The sequence below is a fragment of the Eleginops maclovinus genome, chromosome 14, assembly GCF_036324505.1.
Source record: "Eleginops maclovinus isolate JMC-PN-2008 ecotype Puerto Natales chromosome 14, JC_Emac_rtc_rv5, whole genome shotgun sequence".
Lineage (NCBI taxonomy): Eukaryota > Metazoa > Chordata > Actinopteri > Perciformes > Eleginopidae > Eleginops > Eleginops maclovinus.
Window position 1 is genome coordinate 14,073,621 of NC_086362.1, and position 17,569 is coordinate 14,091,189.

Sequence of the window (17,569 nt, forward strand, 5' to 3'; positions counted from 1 at the left end):
ATACCTCACCTTCTTTGGATTTGAAAGGCCAATCTTCATATCAGCATAAACTGTTATCACAAGGGCTGTTGGAAAGTGAAGTCGGAGCCCGAACGGGCTGAGGTCATCACTTAGCTCTGAGGCTGGGGTTAGACTGAATGGGAGGGATGTGCAGGAAAAGCCCCTCTCTCTGGAGCTCCTGTTGATTCATGTGTTCCAAATCATTTCAAGATCTCAGATTGTAACAGGGCCAAAGCCTTGTATTGTTTTTGAAAGACAAATAGAAGCTAACAACAACAGCACAGAACATGAACTATAAATCTTTTCTGGTACAGTACATTTAGTAGTCATTCAGTGTCATTAAAATGGCTAATTGGCCTGTAACGTACACCAAAGCCTTGCACAACTCATGTAGAGCTCAGGACAGACATCAACATTTTGAGCTTTGTGTATTTTACATGGGTGCCAAGCAGCAGATTCCTATGAGAAATATATTTATACAGATTGTTAATTTCACTCCACGTGAATAGTTCCATTTATTTTTTATTTAGAACACAACTCTTTGTACAGCACATCATGCCAGGGACTGCAATACAGCATTTAGGTGTTTATCTCCTCTCATATGACAATTGTGTGTATTTCCCATGAATACATGTACTAAGTGGAAGTGTGTCAGCTTCATAAAAGGAAAGATTCCAGTTACCACATTACTCATTGTCATCAGAATAAAGTAAATCTTTCTGTCATGAAATGCAAACCAGACAGCTTGAAAGATTGCTGGAAACAAAGAGCTTTGTTTCCGGGGCTTTTATTTTGTTAGCTTGTCTTACATTCGGGCTGGCCTTATGCCAGAACAGACATCATCTCCAAAAGGGAACAAAATGTATTATTCTAAAGTTTTAGACAAACTGTGCTTATAAAACCAACATACATAAATTCAAACCCACATAAATCTGTTTTCACGGAACTGTATCATTCCTATCAACAACATAATAGAACTATGTCGACTCGATTTTTCTGTCACCAAAATTTATGGCAACTGTCTAAGAACATTTAATGGGACATAAATCTACAGAACAATCAAAAGGTGACAACAGTTCAAACATGCAAATCAATCCAGAAGAAGGGAACATTCTTTAGATGCTCCTGACATCAACATGAGGTCGAAGTTGTGTCTGGACATGACACCAGTGTTTCAATGAGAGGATCTTTTTCTTAATCTCTCGACACATTTCAAAAGGTCCATTCGCATTGTTTTTCATACATTATATAGTGGAATCAAGTGTTAACTAGCTAGAGTAAGATCATCCGAAGAGGACAATCCTGAGACAGGAGGTGTCAATCCCTGAGAAAGGCAACTGAAGTTTTGTTTCACAACCGTAGGCTACTCTTCTACCTTCCTTTTCAACTTTCTGTTTTTGGATTTCTTTTTCCACCTTCTTTTTCCAAGGTGGTTGGTGAGCAAGTTATTGTATCTCTCATCTTCCTCTGGATCCTCCCTCTCCTCTTTGTACCAGGGGCCCCACACCCCCCCATTGTACTGAGGATTAGAGCGCAGGTCTTTAGCCGGGTAGCGTACCGGCACTGCAGTCTTGTTGTACTGCGCTAGCCGTAGCAGCATCTTCTTCACTAAGTGGGGGTAGCGCTGGGACAGGTCCACTCTCTCGTAAGGGTCGGCTGTGATGTTGAACAGCCAGATGGACTTACCCCGGTCCCAACGGACGCGCTCATTGTGCCAGCGGTTTGTTAGCCGCTGGTTGGAGAAGGTCTGCGGGGGCACCCAGTCGCTGTAACCGGGGACCCCCGTCAGTAGCTTCCAGTGGCCCACCCGCAGCGCTGCTCGGATGGCAGTGTTCCATAAACCATACCCGGCCTTCCAGGAACCATTTTTAGCTTTTACGTAGATTGGGTCAATGTTGTGAAGAATGTCATGGCGAGGAGATGGACGGCCTTCACTGATGGCCTCCCAGACATCGTACCCGTCCAGATTTAGATCTTCGTCTAAAGTCCCTTCTCCCAGAGTCACCAGTGTAGGGAACCAGTCAGTGATGTGGACCAAAGACCGACATTTTGTCCCTTTGTTTACCAACAGTGGACTATGAACGAAGCCCACTGCCCGGATCCCCCCTTCCCAGTAGGTGGCTTTACTTCCCCTCAAGGGCCAATTGCTTCCACCTGCTAAAGGCTGGCCTCCATTATCTGAGGAGTAAACTATAACTGTGTTGTCATAATAACCGTAGCGTTTTAGCGCTAGCGTGAGGTTGTGGATGGATTCGTCCAGGCACGACACCATGGCGGCATATTTACGACGGTGCAAGTTTGGAATACCCTTGTAGCGCTCGAGGTATTGGGCCGGAACCTGCAGCGGCGAATGAACCGCCTGATAGGCTAAATAGAGAAACAAGGGTTGTCTGCGAGGATCGTGATTGGCTAAGATGTTGATAGCCTTTCGGGTAAACATCACAGTTGAATACAATCCTCGGTCCTGTTCCCAAGCTGCCTCTTCCCCTTCATACAAATCATAGCCACACATTCCAGGTCCTTCACATTTATAGTGACTGTAGTAGTCCCCACTTCCAAGAAGGGAACCGAAGAAAGTATCGAAGCCACGCTGTGTGGGCAGACAGCCACGCTTGTAGAAGCCCAGGTGCCACTTACCCACCATGTGGGTGGAGTAGCCTGCTTGCTTTAGCTTCTGGGGCAGGGTGACATTTTCCAGGGGCAGGCAGTTTGGTTGTGTAGCTCGGATGATGGAGTGCTGAAGGCCTGTGTGGATCTGATACCTACAAAATAAAAACAGATATCTGCCGTCAACAACAGTTTGAAAGCAAAATGCAACTTCCATAAAAGCTTGGCGTGTAGTAGAAGAAAATACAAGTATCTACTATTTTATTTGTCGGTTAAAAAAAAAACGGAAAACCCGTCACTCAAGAACAGAATGGAAACAGAGTTGTGACCTGGAGATGAAGAAGCAGCCATATTGGCAGCAAGCCAACACCCTGGATTGAGAACCGTTAAAAACAAGTATTGACTAATTTCTCTGCCAATGTTAACTCTCAAGTGCTTTTGGCACAAATGTCAGACCAACATTTGGGGTTTATTGACTTTATTACGACACAAAGCGACTACATTACAGTTGATCTACCATTGTAGAACAGAATTGTTGATTCATTTCATCTCAGAACAAACCCTCTCCAACCATTGGAATTTCAAGACTCTCCCATTCCCACACCACCACATCATCAATAACTCAGCAGCTGCTTCAGATACAACGCTCTAGAATGACTTAAAGCTCCCTTGATAAGCCTGACAAAAGCCACTGCTGCACAAAATGTGTAGGGTTGAGTATTGAACATCAATGCTTAAAGCTTATATATCAGATTTAAAAACAAAATTACATTAATAAACATTGCCTTTCTGGTTCAAGTACGACATTCATATATTTTGGATCCAATAATGGACCCATGAAGGCCTCTCATAAGCCCTGAAATGAGGCAAAGGGACCACCTGCATCAACTTTAAACTACTACTACTTTTTCTAATTGTTGAATAAAAAATCTAAACACTGCACAGTCACTGTAAACATTATAAATCTGAAGGTTTATTTCTATTCTGGTCCCATTGTGAAACACCACAAGAGGAAGCAACACAACAACACGACAGCAAGTGCAGACAATACAATCATCTTATAATAGCAGGCATCATGGTAGCTATAGCAACATGCTCCTGTTGTCAGCATGTTTTTAAGCCACTTTAAATTTGCTCTGTGAAATACTCTGATTAGATTTTAGCTTTTGCACAATAGGCTTTAGAATTGAAAAGATATGAAGAATGTCAAACTCCCTCTTGTACAGTAGCTATGATTGTCCCTTAGAAATAACTCTGTAACTACTGTATGTGTTTAGGTTGATATTTCATGCACAATGGAATATAATATCCATAAATGAGTATTTGTTATAATCCCCTGAAACTAAATTGTGTTTTCTTACCCTATCGAGCTCCTGTAGCATACAGTTCAGTGTGTTAACCATCATCTTCTCCAGTAGTTCAAAACGGTCAAACCGCACAGCGGCTCCATACGGTGCCTTAAACGTATTTACGTTACCTAAAGGCTTCTAAATTTATCCAACACATAAAACTGTCAGCTGCTGCCTGAATTTGTTGCTCCTAAAGCAGTGTCATGGTAAGGATGACCTCTGAAGTTACCACAGTCTTGCAAAGGAAGTGGTGTTTAGCTTACAATGCTAAATGCCGCCAATCATACACACAGTAAATACACAGTATGTACTCAATCAGAACTATGAGTTGTAGGATTAGTGGTATGACTTAAGATATGGCTAGTCATCTTTGTCATCATTGGGTAGATCTCACTCCTCTTAAGTTGCATCCCTGCGTCCCTCACTTGCATGTTTTCCTTGTGCAAGGAAACCACACGAAGAGAGATGAAGAAAGGAAATGAGTTTTAAGAGCAATGGGACGTCCTTTCCTCGGAGCGCCACGTGAAGCGACGTCCGTTTGTGATGACGCCGGTACAGCGGGATCGTCTGACAGCAGCCAGCTCTGTCCCCATTTTATTCACACACAAACTACCCCCCCATCCATCCCCCACCTCTGTTAGTACACATGTGTATCAATTGGTGTAGACCCAAATACATAATGCAATAAGAATTTTAATAAATAATAGTCTTTTAATAAAAATGAATTGGAGTTTGTGAAAAATGTTTCCAATTTTTTCCACTTTGTTGTTCAGATATGATACATTAATTGAAAACACTCTATAAACTGAGGAGTGATTCCCTTGAGTTTAATGTCTTCACTCCACTGTAAAACTGCTCTCGGCTAAGAAGCATCAGATCAATGACGCGCTGCAGCGTCCAATCAGTGACGGAGACACAGTAAGGGGGCAGGGCGAGTGGCTGAGGATTTCACCGGAGGATGGCCTGGTGGTTCCTCGGTTATCGATCCTCGATCCTCCGGCACAAATAAGCACCACGGAACTTAAGATGGCGCACAGAAATCAACTTCCGGTGAGAGCGAGGAGCGAGTTCTGACTTCCTTTCTCTCTGCTGTGAGTGAAAGCAATACGACCCAGACCCAAGGAACTGAAAAAGCTGGATGGCTTTTCTCCTTCTTTTAACCCTCTAATGCTATTCCTTGAGGTTAGTGGTGTGCAGTCAAGCTGTAACCAGGGAGAGGGAGTGAAATAAAGTGTCTAGTTTTGGTTTCCAGAGAGGAAGATTCAGTCTGAGGAGAAGCTAGAATGTGGTCAGGCCCAGAAAGCCTCCATTGCCCCTTGAGAATGAAAAGTCACTATCCAGTGTTATGTGCAACATTCCAAACATCCCAATAATAGGAGTGATTTTTAATTCAAATCCTACTCCAACAAAAACAATACAGTAAAACATATCCACATAACAGCAGACTGTAACTGCAACACATACACAAGTTAGCTCGACCATCAACTCGTGCTTTACTTTGGTGAAGTGTCTTTTTCCTAGACATAATGTACAGAGATCTTTGACTGAATAATGTTTACATCAACTTTGAAATCCTCTGCCAAAGAGATTTTGTTATTCACACTTTTTCAATCCAGAAAGAACTAGTGTCTGCTTCCTGGTACAACATTTAAAAATAAATGTTTAATGAATAATAAGGAACACTGCACACTTAATACGTTTGGCCGTACAGTCATTTGCCTTTAGCCTGTCAGGAGGATCAGTTATGCACATGTGGGAGTTGTAATTACGTACAACCATATTAAGTAACAGGTTATGATGTCAGGCTGGCACTGCTTCTGGTACAGCACGTTTTTAAACGGTCAATATGCACAAACAGCCAACTGAACAGATGTCAGCTGTAGCCTTGTAGCTTTGCACTTGGTTTTGTGTCTGTGTATGCAATTATGTCACAACTCTGCTCTGACCACCACCACAGACCAGTTTCTGTTGGGAAACCCTGACCACTGACCCTACTCATCACCACTGGGTTTCAGACTTTCTGCAGGACCCTGGGAGCAGAGCTGTTAGTTCTCTAAAGAGGAGTGATCCTGTCAGTACTCTGTTCTCAATGACAACTATTCCATTATTTGTTTCATTAATCAAGTAGTAAATCTGATTTTAAAAAAAGCACTTATCCTACTGTAAAGTGTCTTTTAAATTAAATAAATCGGGTATGCCATGCAACGAGAAAAAAACATGTTACAAATCTATACGTTTTACCAATTCTCTTCTTTTTATTATTCTTGGGGTTTCTGCTTAAGCTCTGTTTTTGCTCCTTCCACTCAAATCGCACACCAACCGCTTAGTAAATGGCTTCTTTCCACAAGGTTGCTAAACAGTGGATACAAACAGACCTGTATTTTGGGGCAATTGAGCACAAGCATTTCAATGTATTTAAATGCACCTGACAGTAGACTTGATGGCCTATTATAATTGAGAATATACAGTACTGTCTTTTTAGTGATATTGCTAAGTTTTCTGCTCGATTGAAATTCAGAAAGTCTCTGTCCAATGATATGAAATATTCAAACAAAGCCATGGCATTATGTTGTAAATTCAAAATATCTTTAACAGGGGTCTATTTATATCCTTTATTTAACCAGGTAAGTCTCCAAGAGAGACCTGGCCAAGAAAAGCAGCAACAACAGTGTTACAAACAATACAGGCAGACGAATACAACACAAAAAACTGAAGAAATGGTAAAAACCAGTCAGTATGAAAATATAAGATACTGTTAAAAGTATAAAAACTGGCACAATTTTAAGACAACTTCATTGAAGGGATAAAAGAGCAATCACAACCAAAAAGAGTATTTTGTTCCTTTTCCTTTAAAATGGACTTGAAACCCCCATGGTTATAATATCTGACAATTTCAGCTCCTTCTGTATATTATTCCAAGCAGAACGGGCTGCAAATTTAAAAGCTTTTTTCCATAATTCAGTTCTTACTTTTGGAACTAACATCTGTATGAAGTCATCAGAGCGTAGGCCATATATATTATATTTTTTACACATATGTGCAAAGAAAAAAGGGACCAGCCCAAGAAGCGATTTATATATGAAACCCAACCAATGGGTAAGTCTGCGTGCATACAGCGATGGACATTTAGCAGCAATGAACAAAGTACAATGGTGTACACGATATCCACAGCCAGTGATAAATCGTAGTGTGTATCGTAGTACACAGTATCCAAAGTCCTTGGGCACTGGTCTGTGGCGTGCATGTAATCACCAGTCACCATAGTAAAAACGTAGCAGAGATCAAACGTTTCCTAACCTGAAGGGAGAAGCAGGATTCGTTTCTGTAAAAGAAACCTCATTTTATTTTTAGCTTGAAAACTACTTTTTCAATGTGTGATTTAAAAGAGGTTCTGATCAATAATAATATCTAGATATGTATACGTGGTGACCATTTCAATGTCCGTCCCTTGAGTTGCCGAGATCTTGGGGAGAGTAGAGGTTAACCTTTTTTCCATTTGAGAAAATCATGAATTTTGATTCCTCAGCATTTAATACCAACTTTAGTTAAATGGGATTGAACAACATCAAAGGCAGATTGGAGGAAGTTAAGAATGTGTACTATGCAAGGGGATGAACAATAAGTAACAGTGTAATCTGCATAGAAATGGTAAGCAGCATTTGATAAGTTATTACAGAGATTATTGACATATATGGTGAACAGCAGAGGGCCTAAAATGGAACCCTGGGGCACACCCTTTGATATAGGAAGGAAGGAGGAAGATGAACCAGCAAACTGGAGGCATTGGGTTCTTTTTAGCCTATAAATATTAACAGATGAGGGATCCCCTGCTTTCAGCAAAGGAAGAACATATGCAGATTTCCATATGTTAGGGATCTCATTGTTGGAAATAGTCGGATTAAAAAGATTACTTAGCGGTTCTGCTATAAAGTCTGCAGCTAACTTAAGAAAATAAGGATCAATCTTGTCAGGACCTGCTGATTTGTGTGTATCCAGATTCTGTAAGGCATGGACCTCTAAAACCAATAAACGTGACATTAAATGGATGAACCATGGAATGGGATGGGGGTGGTGAGGATTCAACCTTCTGTTTTGGGTCTTGGTGTAAGGACTCAAACAAAAGACCCGGAAGAAATGAAATGTCCATTAAAACAGTTTAGAATGGCCGATTTGTCAGTGATAGAACGTGAATCATTAACAATGCAGGCTGGTAATTCATTTTTAGTTTCGGTTCCAAATGAATGTTTTATTACCTTCCAGAAATGTTTTGGATCATTTAAGTTGCTAGTAATTTTAGAGATGTAGAACTCAGATTTAGCCTTTGTGACGAGAAGGGTAAAACGATTTCGGAGCTGCCTAAAAACAACCCAATATGGCTGGGATTTGGATTTTTTCTGGACCTAGCCCAGGCAATTTCCTTTTCCGTTAGAAGGCTGGTCAGTTGAGGGGTAAACCAAAGATTTGTTTGGCCTTCCACCCTATATTTGCAGAAAGGAGCATGTTAATTTATAATTTTAATAAAAGCCTCATGAAAGTAGTTCCATGCCAGTTCAACATCAACAATGAGAGAGCTTTTTTCCCACTCAAAATTCCAGAGATCATGAAAAAAAGCTTGTTCGCAGAAGTGTTTAAGATCACGTTTAAAAACAATTTGTGATCTTGCTTTTGGAAGCTTAGCTTTCCTGATTGTAGGTATAGCACAATGGTCACTCATATCATTTGCAAAAATACCAATATCCAAAAATGTATGAGGCGCATTTGTTAAAAATAAGTCAATGAGAGAGGATTTATCTGCGTGTTTAAGATTAGGGCGAGTTGGACTATTGATTAGTTGCATTTAGTCACATTTAGATTTAAAACTGTCCGAGACAGAGGACAACCAGTCCCAGTTAAAATCTCCGGCAAGTAAAATCTCATTGAAATCCAAGCAAGATTACTCAGTGATGGTAAAGCCTCACTATTTGCTAAATTGATCTATCACAAATGGAAAGAAAAGACGGAAGGTATTTTGGTCCATTAAGTTCTTTAATAAACTGTAACCGTGCAATTAAGATAAGATCAGAAGATAAGAAGTACTTTATTAATCCCAAACTGGGAAAAAATGTTGTAAGAGCAGCATAAAACCAAACAAGGTATTGCACATAATTAGAAATTAAAAAGTTCAAATCAAAAATTGCGTACGACTTGATCTCTGCTGTTTTGCTTTCATTTCCGAATTTTCCACTTTTCAATTGAAGAGACACAAGCAACAAATGCCATTTTCTCTAATAATTGGTTGTCTTTCTGCTCATACCTAACATAGCCTGAGTGCAGGCTGTGTATCCAAAACAGTGGGGACATTTGTTTTAAATTGATAAGTTGTAACAGTCCTAGTCTGTTTTGCTCAATGCTTTGCTTAAACAAAATCGCATCTGGGTTAGACACCTCCAAACATTTTTGAGATCAAGTTAGGAAACAATAATTTGGTAACAATAATTCCCACAGATTTCAACTGAACTCCTCAGCATAATAACAAAGCACAATTCCGAATTTGATACCTCTATTCATCGTAAACTTTTGAGGTCAGGTCGATGGATCCATATGAGACCACACTGGGCACAGAGGGAGCCAAAAGGGAGTATGGTTACATATGGCGATGAGAAGGATGTCTTGGTGGTCTAGGCAGGGAGTTTTGAAACCCAACTACAGACATGTACACTGGGGGATCGGGAGGCTTTGTTGATGTGTCATTAGGCGATGAGAAATGAACGCAATGCAATAAGAACGGGATGGGAATGAAGGGAAGAAATGAATGCAACATGTGTTTGTGGGTAAGACATAAACGTAAACAACAAGTCAATCAAGCTTGGCATGGGAAAGTGTTTCTTTCTAAAAGAATAGACGCAACACAAGCTGTTGGAAACAAAAACTGCATTATTTATAGTTAACTAGATGAACAGTGGTTACTTGTAAAATCTTTTTCTTCGTAATCTTTCCAGACTATTCACAAGCATAGGGCATTGTAAACCTAATCTTGCTACTTGCCCATAAATGTCTATAAAACCACTTTTGGATGTAACATACTGCATTATCTTCAATCCCTTTTGTATTCCTTCCATGTAGAAGTATTTTTCCATGTCTGCCTTTCACTTCATTTATTTTTAAAAGAGCTTTTACATCAGTGCCAGAGCAATGGAACTGAGAAAGAACGGCCTTGTAAAATCTGAAGTGAATATAATGGATGGTAAGACCCAAGAAGGGAAGAGAATGGAAAAAACATACATGTGAAAATGTATTAAGACGTGTATGTTAGAGTGTGTGTCTGTGTGTGTGTGTTAAAGTTTGACCCCTTAAGTGCCCCCACCCCCAGCTCCTGCAGGTTTGGTGGTGTTCACATACCGAAAGGTTACAGCCGTGTAATGAGAATGTCATGCTAAGTGCAGCCTGTGATTCCTCCTAACATCAGTCATCAGCCCCAGGTCTCCACACAGCGCTTTCAGGTGAAGCGCAAAGACTTTCAAAGTGTACCTGTGTAGTTTCTCTCTGACATACAAGGGGATTCTCAAAGGAACTGGGTCTTGACATTGCAAGGCTTGGGGCACCTGAAGGACAGTTCTAGATCTTTAGTATTTACGAGGCCTTAAAATAATGACTGCAGTAAGTGCTGCCCTCTGGGGGTCCCTTCCTGCCCAGCAGTCCTTCCACATGTCCACTGCAACTGATTAATGGCTTCTTTAAAAATAAAACAGGTTATCAAGAGCTGGGAGAAGTACTCAGATCTTGTACTTGAGTAAAAGTAGAAGTACTCAGACCTACACTTGAGTAAAAGTAGAAGTATTCAGACCTTATACTTGAGTAAAAGTAGAAGTACTCAGGTCTTGTACTTGAGTAAAAGTAGAAGTACTCAGATCTTGTACTTGAGTAAAGTGGAAGTACCAGAGTGTAGGAATACTCTGTCACAGTAAAAGTATTCTAAATGTTCCTCCAGTAAAAGTAGAAAGTACTCTCATCTAAATGTACTTAAAGTAGTGACAGTAAAAGTAGGCATTGTTTGATTGGTCCATTTCAGAATAATATCTCTGATATGTTTTATAATGATTGATCATTAAAGTGTTCTCAGAGCTGGTAAAGGTGCAGCTAGTTTGAATGGCTTTGTATACTGCAGGGTAGCTGCTGGATTTACTCCAGGTGAACTAAAGTCTGATTTAAGGGCTGATTATATTTACCATCATTAATCCAGATCTGTAAAGTAACTAAAGGGATTAAATACATGTAGTGGAGTAAAAGTACGAAGTAGCATAAAATGGAAATACTCAAGGAAAGTACAAGTATCTAAAAATTGTACTAAAGTACAGTACTTGAGTACTAGGTTACTGGATCCTTTATCTACCCTGGATTAAAGCCGTATACGGGCAGGGAAGTGTTATCACTGCGAGGGTGCTGTACATTCCTCAAGTAAAAGCTGAGTTATGTTCTTGAATGCTGCTGTAATCACGCTATCTTTCTGGTTTATTTACACAGGCGCTGAACCACAAGCCCAACAAATCACACACGTCATTAAAGTTGAATCACCAAACGCTGGCAATCACTCAAGTCCCACAAGACAAGTGCATTGGCCACCGCTCCAGCCACTGAGGCTGTAGAGCTTCCCGAGCAGATCTGCTGCCCGGCTGGGCCTTCTCCTGTGTTCCTGCTCCACGTTTGCTCACATATGGTTTAAATAAGCAGCCCGAACTCAGCGCTCTGTATTTAATCAAAGTCAGCCCTGGGGTAGTTCTTCTTACTTAGCTCTTCCTTTAAGCAGGGTCTTCGTTTATGTTTTGCTATCTCTGAAAATCTTCTTTTTTGCTCCTGCAAAAATATGGGGGATCTTTCTTTTAAGGACGTACTTTCAGAATCCAAACTCGAAGCGTCTATAGAAGCAATGCTTAATCGTCACCCCAAAACATTCCCTTTGCTCTGGTCATCAATCCAGATTTCTAGGACTGGTGTGGGGGGAGACATGGGGGGGAAATGCTGACAGATCACTGAAACAACAAGAAAAAGGTGAATGGACGGCTAAGAAGAGTTTGAGATAAGTGTGTGTATAAGTAGGAGAGGCACTTTTATCCGGTGAGGAGCAGAGAGAAAAAACTGCTTTGAGCAAATAAACGCCCCCTTACTCCTCGTGGTTCAGCCCAGATTTACGTTTAGTGGGCTAAAGTATAAGACAAAAGAGCTTTTGGAACCAAGCCACCATGCTGGAGCCTCCTTTACTGCGCAGGGACCCTAGAGCCCATTCTTCTTCTTGTGTTTGTTGATGGAGGGTAGATTTCTCAGTGATGTACGAGGCTAATAATTACATTTGCATGACATTTTTATATTAATGCAGCTCAACAACTCTCGCCAATGGAGAAGGTGGGCAGGGGTGACTATGAAGACAAGATTAAAACCATCTGTACAGTTCAGGTTTCTTGTCAGCAATGTAAATGGAACCTTAAACCGGCTAAACTGTGAGGCTATTTACTGGACTCTTGCCTGTAGGTGTGTAACTGACCAAGAAAATAAATGAAAAGGTCAGAGATTCAGCATCTGATAGTCGAGTTGAAGCTGTGGTTCCTGTATGATGTATGGAACATGCCAGAGAGAGTGGATTTGTCCGGACAGGTACGGGAACATGCTCTGGAACATTCATCTTTGACACTCCTGAAGTGTGTATTGGGTACTAAATTACAAAGGAAGCAAAATAAGTGGTATGGCTTTAGTAATATTGGTAAACCATTTCATGTACATTCCTCGAACATATCTAACATTTCTCAATTTGAGGGGCTGCCAAGAGCAGCGCCCTTTGTCCTGGCCTTTGGCAATCCACTTAAGATCAGTGGGAGTGTGATGGGGTTGAAGAGCGTAACAACTGCGGACTTGAAGCGAGAGCTCTGACTTTAGGCCTCTAATCTCATCAGTGCAGCTTGAAGGAAAGCAGACAGGTTGAAATGGTTCTGATGCTTTGAGTTTCCCAGGGGACGGACAGCGTAGAGGTCTTTTCTCCAGCCCCTATTGCTGGTTAAAATGCTTTCCTGACGTAGCTACATGGAAAACCTACATAGTGAAGTACTAAACAGCCTATTAAGCTTTCATTGGCTGATGTGCAGGTCAATACAACTTGACAACAACCAGGATACATTTGTATATATAAAACATATTAATAATATATTGCCTGCAGCACTATCTGATTGGTTACAAGTCAAATGTACAGTAATAGTGTGTCTATACCAGTGTTGGAAGAAGCGCCCCGATACTTGAGTTAAGTAAGTACAAATACTTAAATGACTCCATTACAAGTCAAAGTTCAGATTTAAAAATGTTTCTTTTCTCAAAATATACTTTAAGTACCAAAAGTAATTACTTATTCTGCACAACGGCCCATTTCAGAATAATATATACAGAAGTATTATAAGCTTAATGTACTTTGAGTATCACAAATAAAGTACTCGCTGTGCAGAATGGATCTGTATACAGTATTATATAATCATGGTCAGTATATGATCCTGTTTTTGTACATATGCATTTTAGTACTGTAATTTGACAATGTGGACGAAATGTAGACACGTGAACTACTGTGGAGAGTACAGTGCTGTATTATGCCTGATCAGCATAAAGTACCAGGTATTTTAGATGGACAAAGTAACTCGTAAATATGACTGATAAAATAAATGGAGTGGGTTACAAAGTACAACATTTGCCTCTGAAATGTAGCTTAAAGAAGCAACAAGTGAAAATACCTAAATAAAATACAAATGTGTCAAAAAGTACTTTAGTACAATACTTGAGTAAATGTACTTTCCATCACTAGTCAACACTAAACGCTACTGTTCAACACTTGGAGAAGAACAAAGACGGACTGGAGCTGCTCAGATGAACGTGCGTGCTGAAGCCAGCATCAGATAATGCTGAGGTTGCAGAAACCACAGCATTAATATTCAAAAGAATGTCTTTGTGCTTTTAGTTAACCTGTGGCAAACTTTTTAAAGCCATTATAGTATCCTGTGTTCACTCTGTAAGGGCTTACCATTTGGTTTGGACCCTGCTGAATATTGAGCATTAAAGTCATTTATGTGGCAAGATATGAATCTGTCCATTTGGGTGACAGTTATAAAAACAGCATGAAAAGCGAGTAGAGACAGATCCTCAACAAGAATTAAAAATATAAAGACATGATACAAGCTGGTCACTTTCAGTGAGCAGGCACCTGTAAAAACGTAATCTAGTGAGGCGCTTATGTTTTGGATCCAATTCTTAACTTGAACTGATATTTCCCTGGACAAGTCTGTTCAGTACGACAAAACGGTCGGACTGTGTTCTTTCACTCAAACTCAACCCCTCTGCACCCATCAGGAATACAGGCATGTAAACATTACTGTATCTGTCCACAGGGATATCAGCCTCATGCTCCACATACTGGAGAAGCGAACAGAGCAGTGGAACCCGGAGGTGGCTGCAATTTTCTCATTATTTTCTCGGACACCTGCCAAAAAAAGCCTGCGCGCAGCAAGCCTTCTCCTTTTTTGTCAAGGAGTGGAACAGATGTTGGGTGGGGGGTGCAGGAGAAACCCTGCAGATCTAGGAAACTGCTGATGTGAAACATACTGTCATCAAACTACAAAGCTGGACCACAGTTCGACCTCCATGATTCTGTGTACGTTAACCGCGCCACCCTCTAACATCTCCTTCCAGCTTCCTGCTTCCACCACTAAATCCCTAAGTGGTTGCTAAGGCAACAATACTAGTCCTTCATTTGGAAACACTTAAAAATTAATTTGTCCTTACAAAATCTTACCTCAAGGCCCACTTACTAACTTTTTTATGTAGGAGGGGGATTTCCATGTCCGTCATGTGAGCCCCCACCGACAGGAACAAGACGGAACCCAGAATCATGCTCTGAGTTTTGGGACTAGTTCTAATAATGTATACGGCTGCTGTAGACGCAGAGCACCATGGATTCATTGTGTAATACTACTTGTTACATATTGAGCCACATTTCTCTGCCTATATTTGTACACTTGGTCAAATTTCCACCAGTAATGAAGTGGAATCATCTGTATCGGCTTTAGCTCAGCTTTTCAAGTGCTGGGATCTTGGCAAGCAGTGACATCACTAAAGACTAATGCAACTGAGCACTTAGACAGGTTGTTAACAAGCAGCAGTTAAACAGGATTATTTACACCAATTAAGATGTTCAACTGAAACTGAGCATGCATGTAAAGCACTGTTAATGTTTGTCTGCAGAACTGTGTAAATACTACCAGGATGACTATGATTAACTTTTAACAACCATTGTTAATATTACCTCTGTCTAACTCTGTCTCACCTGGCTTCTGTTATACTATTAAGCAAGTTCGCTACATCCCAGTACCTTGGCATTAATGCAGTGTTTTAGTGTAGAGGAAAAACAGAATGAAATGTTATATTGGGTTTACCAAGCTTTAGGGAGAACAAGTTTTTTTTAACACAGAGCAAAGGCCACATTTCTAATGAGTGAAGCTGAATCATGTTCCTCTGCACGGGGCAGCTGTGGGTCAGGAGGCGGTCCACTTGTCGGAAGAAACCCCCTCGTCCAGTTTACATTTCGTTGCTACAGCAGCAACAGAGCCAAAGACAGCTTTACAAAAAAAAATATGCATTTCAAAAATGTATTAAGATAAAGAAAAACACACAATTTACAAAATACACATCCTGAAGGAGATATAGCGGCAGTTTATATTGCACAGTTATTGATAATGACATATTTAAGTTTATATATCACACACAAATTGTTATTGCACAACTAGTCGTTTGTTGTTGTTGTTGTTGTTGTTGTTGTTGTTGTTGTTGTTGTTGTTGTTGTATGTATGTATGTATGTATGAGGGGTCTACCAGGGGCCATGATGGTTGTGCAGTCTGACCGCTGCAGGACATATGAACGCTCCACGTCGGAGAAACGATGAAGCTGAGGAACAAGGTGAAGGGGACCTGTACTTATTTCCAAATGTAAATCCTGCTCCTGCTCAATTGTTATCATGCCCAAACAACTGACGACAGAAAAACTATTCTAAGATATTTGGAATTCATTGTTTATTCCTGATTGTCACATAAGACTTCAGGGCTTTAGCAAACTCAGATGAAGAAGGATGAAACTAGACCTTCTGTCATACTGTACGCTTGGCAGACTTCATGTACCATCATTTTCTTAGATAAAATATCAGCTTATATTCGTATACGTTTTAGGACCTATTGTATGTTAGGGAACCATAATGCACTCTACCTGCCGGTCATGAGCTGGCTCCTGGACGGGCTGCAGAGCGGCTGCACGTAGTAATTCTCCAGTTTGACCCCCTGCGCTGCCAGCCGGTCCAGAGTCGGGGTTTTGATCTCAGAGCCGTGGTACCCCACATCCCGGAAGCCCTGATCATCCACCAGGATGAAGATGATGTGTGGCTGCGAGCTTGACTTCTCAAACTCCTTCTCCTGGTTGCGTAGGTCGGCATTCCAGTTATCCCACGACATCTGAACGCTCCACGTCTGAGAAACGATGAAGCCGAGGAACAAGGTCACGGGGACCCACAGGAGGAACATGGTTCAGCTAGATCCAGATCCGGATCCACACCTCCAGGCGCGGTTACTATCGGGCAGTGGGACTGTGTGTGCGAGTAGGAACCTGTTGCATATTTAGAGGGGGGGCAGCACCGCTTGGTAATCGGGTCTGCATCGTGTTCAGTGCTCAGTCCTCCTCTCCAAACCACAGACTAAGGCTCCAAACAGTCACTGACAGCTCCGCGGTGTGGGGGGGAAATTAGGGGCTACAGCTCTGTGGATGAACCCACAGGGAGCCGAACAGTTTGCATGGTGCAAACAAGTTCCACAATAATATGCACGGAGGATGGGATATCGCCCCTCCGACTCATTAAGTTGTTGTCAAAAGACGCGCAGAACTTCCAAAGAACGAGCAGACCATGAAGCGGCTGAAGCGGTGCGTTCACGGCAGATCATGTCCTCCATCCCGTCCCTGCTGAGCGGAGAGTGGAGACCCTGTGAGGAGTGCAGGCTCACTCTGGATGTCTTTTCAGGAGGCAGGTCCATGTGGACGCCCTGCACTAGGCTACACTCTGTTGCGTTCATGAGCCGCTCAGAAAGCTCGACACCCACGGTTTAGTGGGAGGTGACGATGCACACAGCTGTAGTGTCATTTTTAATGTGTCTTTTGTTATTGTCTTAGAATATTTTGGTTTCTAGCTTTAGTAATGACATTAATTCTGGCTACATTAGATACCCGTGATGAAGTGCCCTCTCTGTCTGCAATGGATTTATTCAGGTAGGACACTACTGAAGGGTGAGGAATGCAGTCAAAGAAAATGAATTGTATGATAAACACACCATAAAGTAAAACAATTATAAAAATTTAAAAATAACATAAACATTTTGACAAATATATACAGGAAAAAAGATATACCAGAAGAACAAAATAGGTAAAGTATAATAAGATAAATTACTTATAGATTTAAATAAACGAAAAGTGGAAAACTGTGCAGTTGTAAAAAGATGTAGCTTTGTGTACAAATAAATAAAAGCAAGTTATTGTTCTCATAGTGTGCATTAATTTAAGGGGTCAGCAGATGGGA

General features: G+C 41.1%; 1 protein-coding gene across 1 annotated transcript; it reads right to left on the reverse strand.

Moving 5' to 3' along the window:
* Positions 1-504: 504 nt before the first annotated feature.
* Positions 505-17,054, reverse strand: arsj (arylsulfatase family, member J). The gene is made up of 2 exons (XM_063900276.1): positions 16,216-17,054; positions 505-2,762 (listed from the first exon to the last, which is right to left on the reverse strand). The coding sequence occupies exons 1-2, from the start codon at positions 16,524-16,526 to the stop codon at positions 1,364-1,366; spliced, it is 1,710 nt and encodes a 569-aa protein (XP_063756346.1). The 5' UTR covers positions 16,527-17,054; the 3' UTR covers positions 505-1,363.
* Positions 17,055-17,569: the final 515 nt, after the last annotated feature.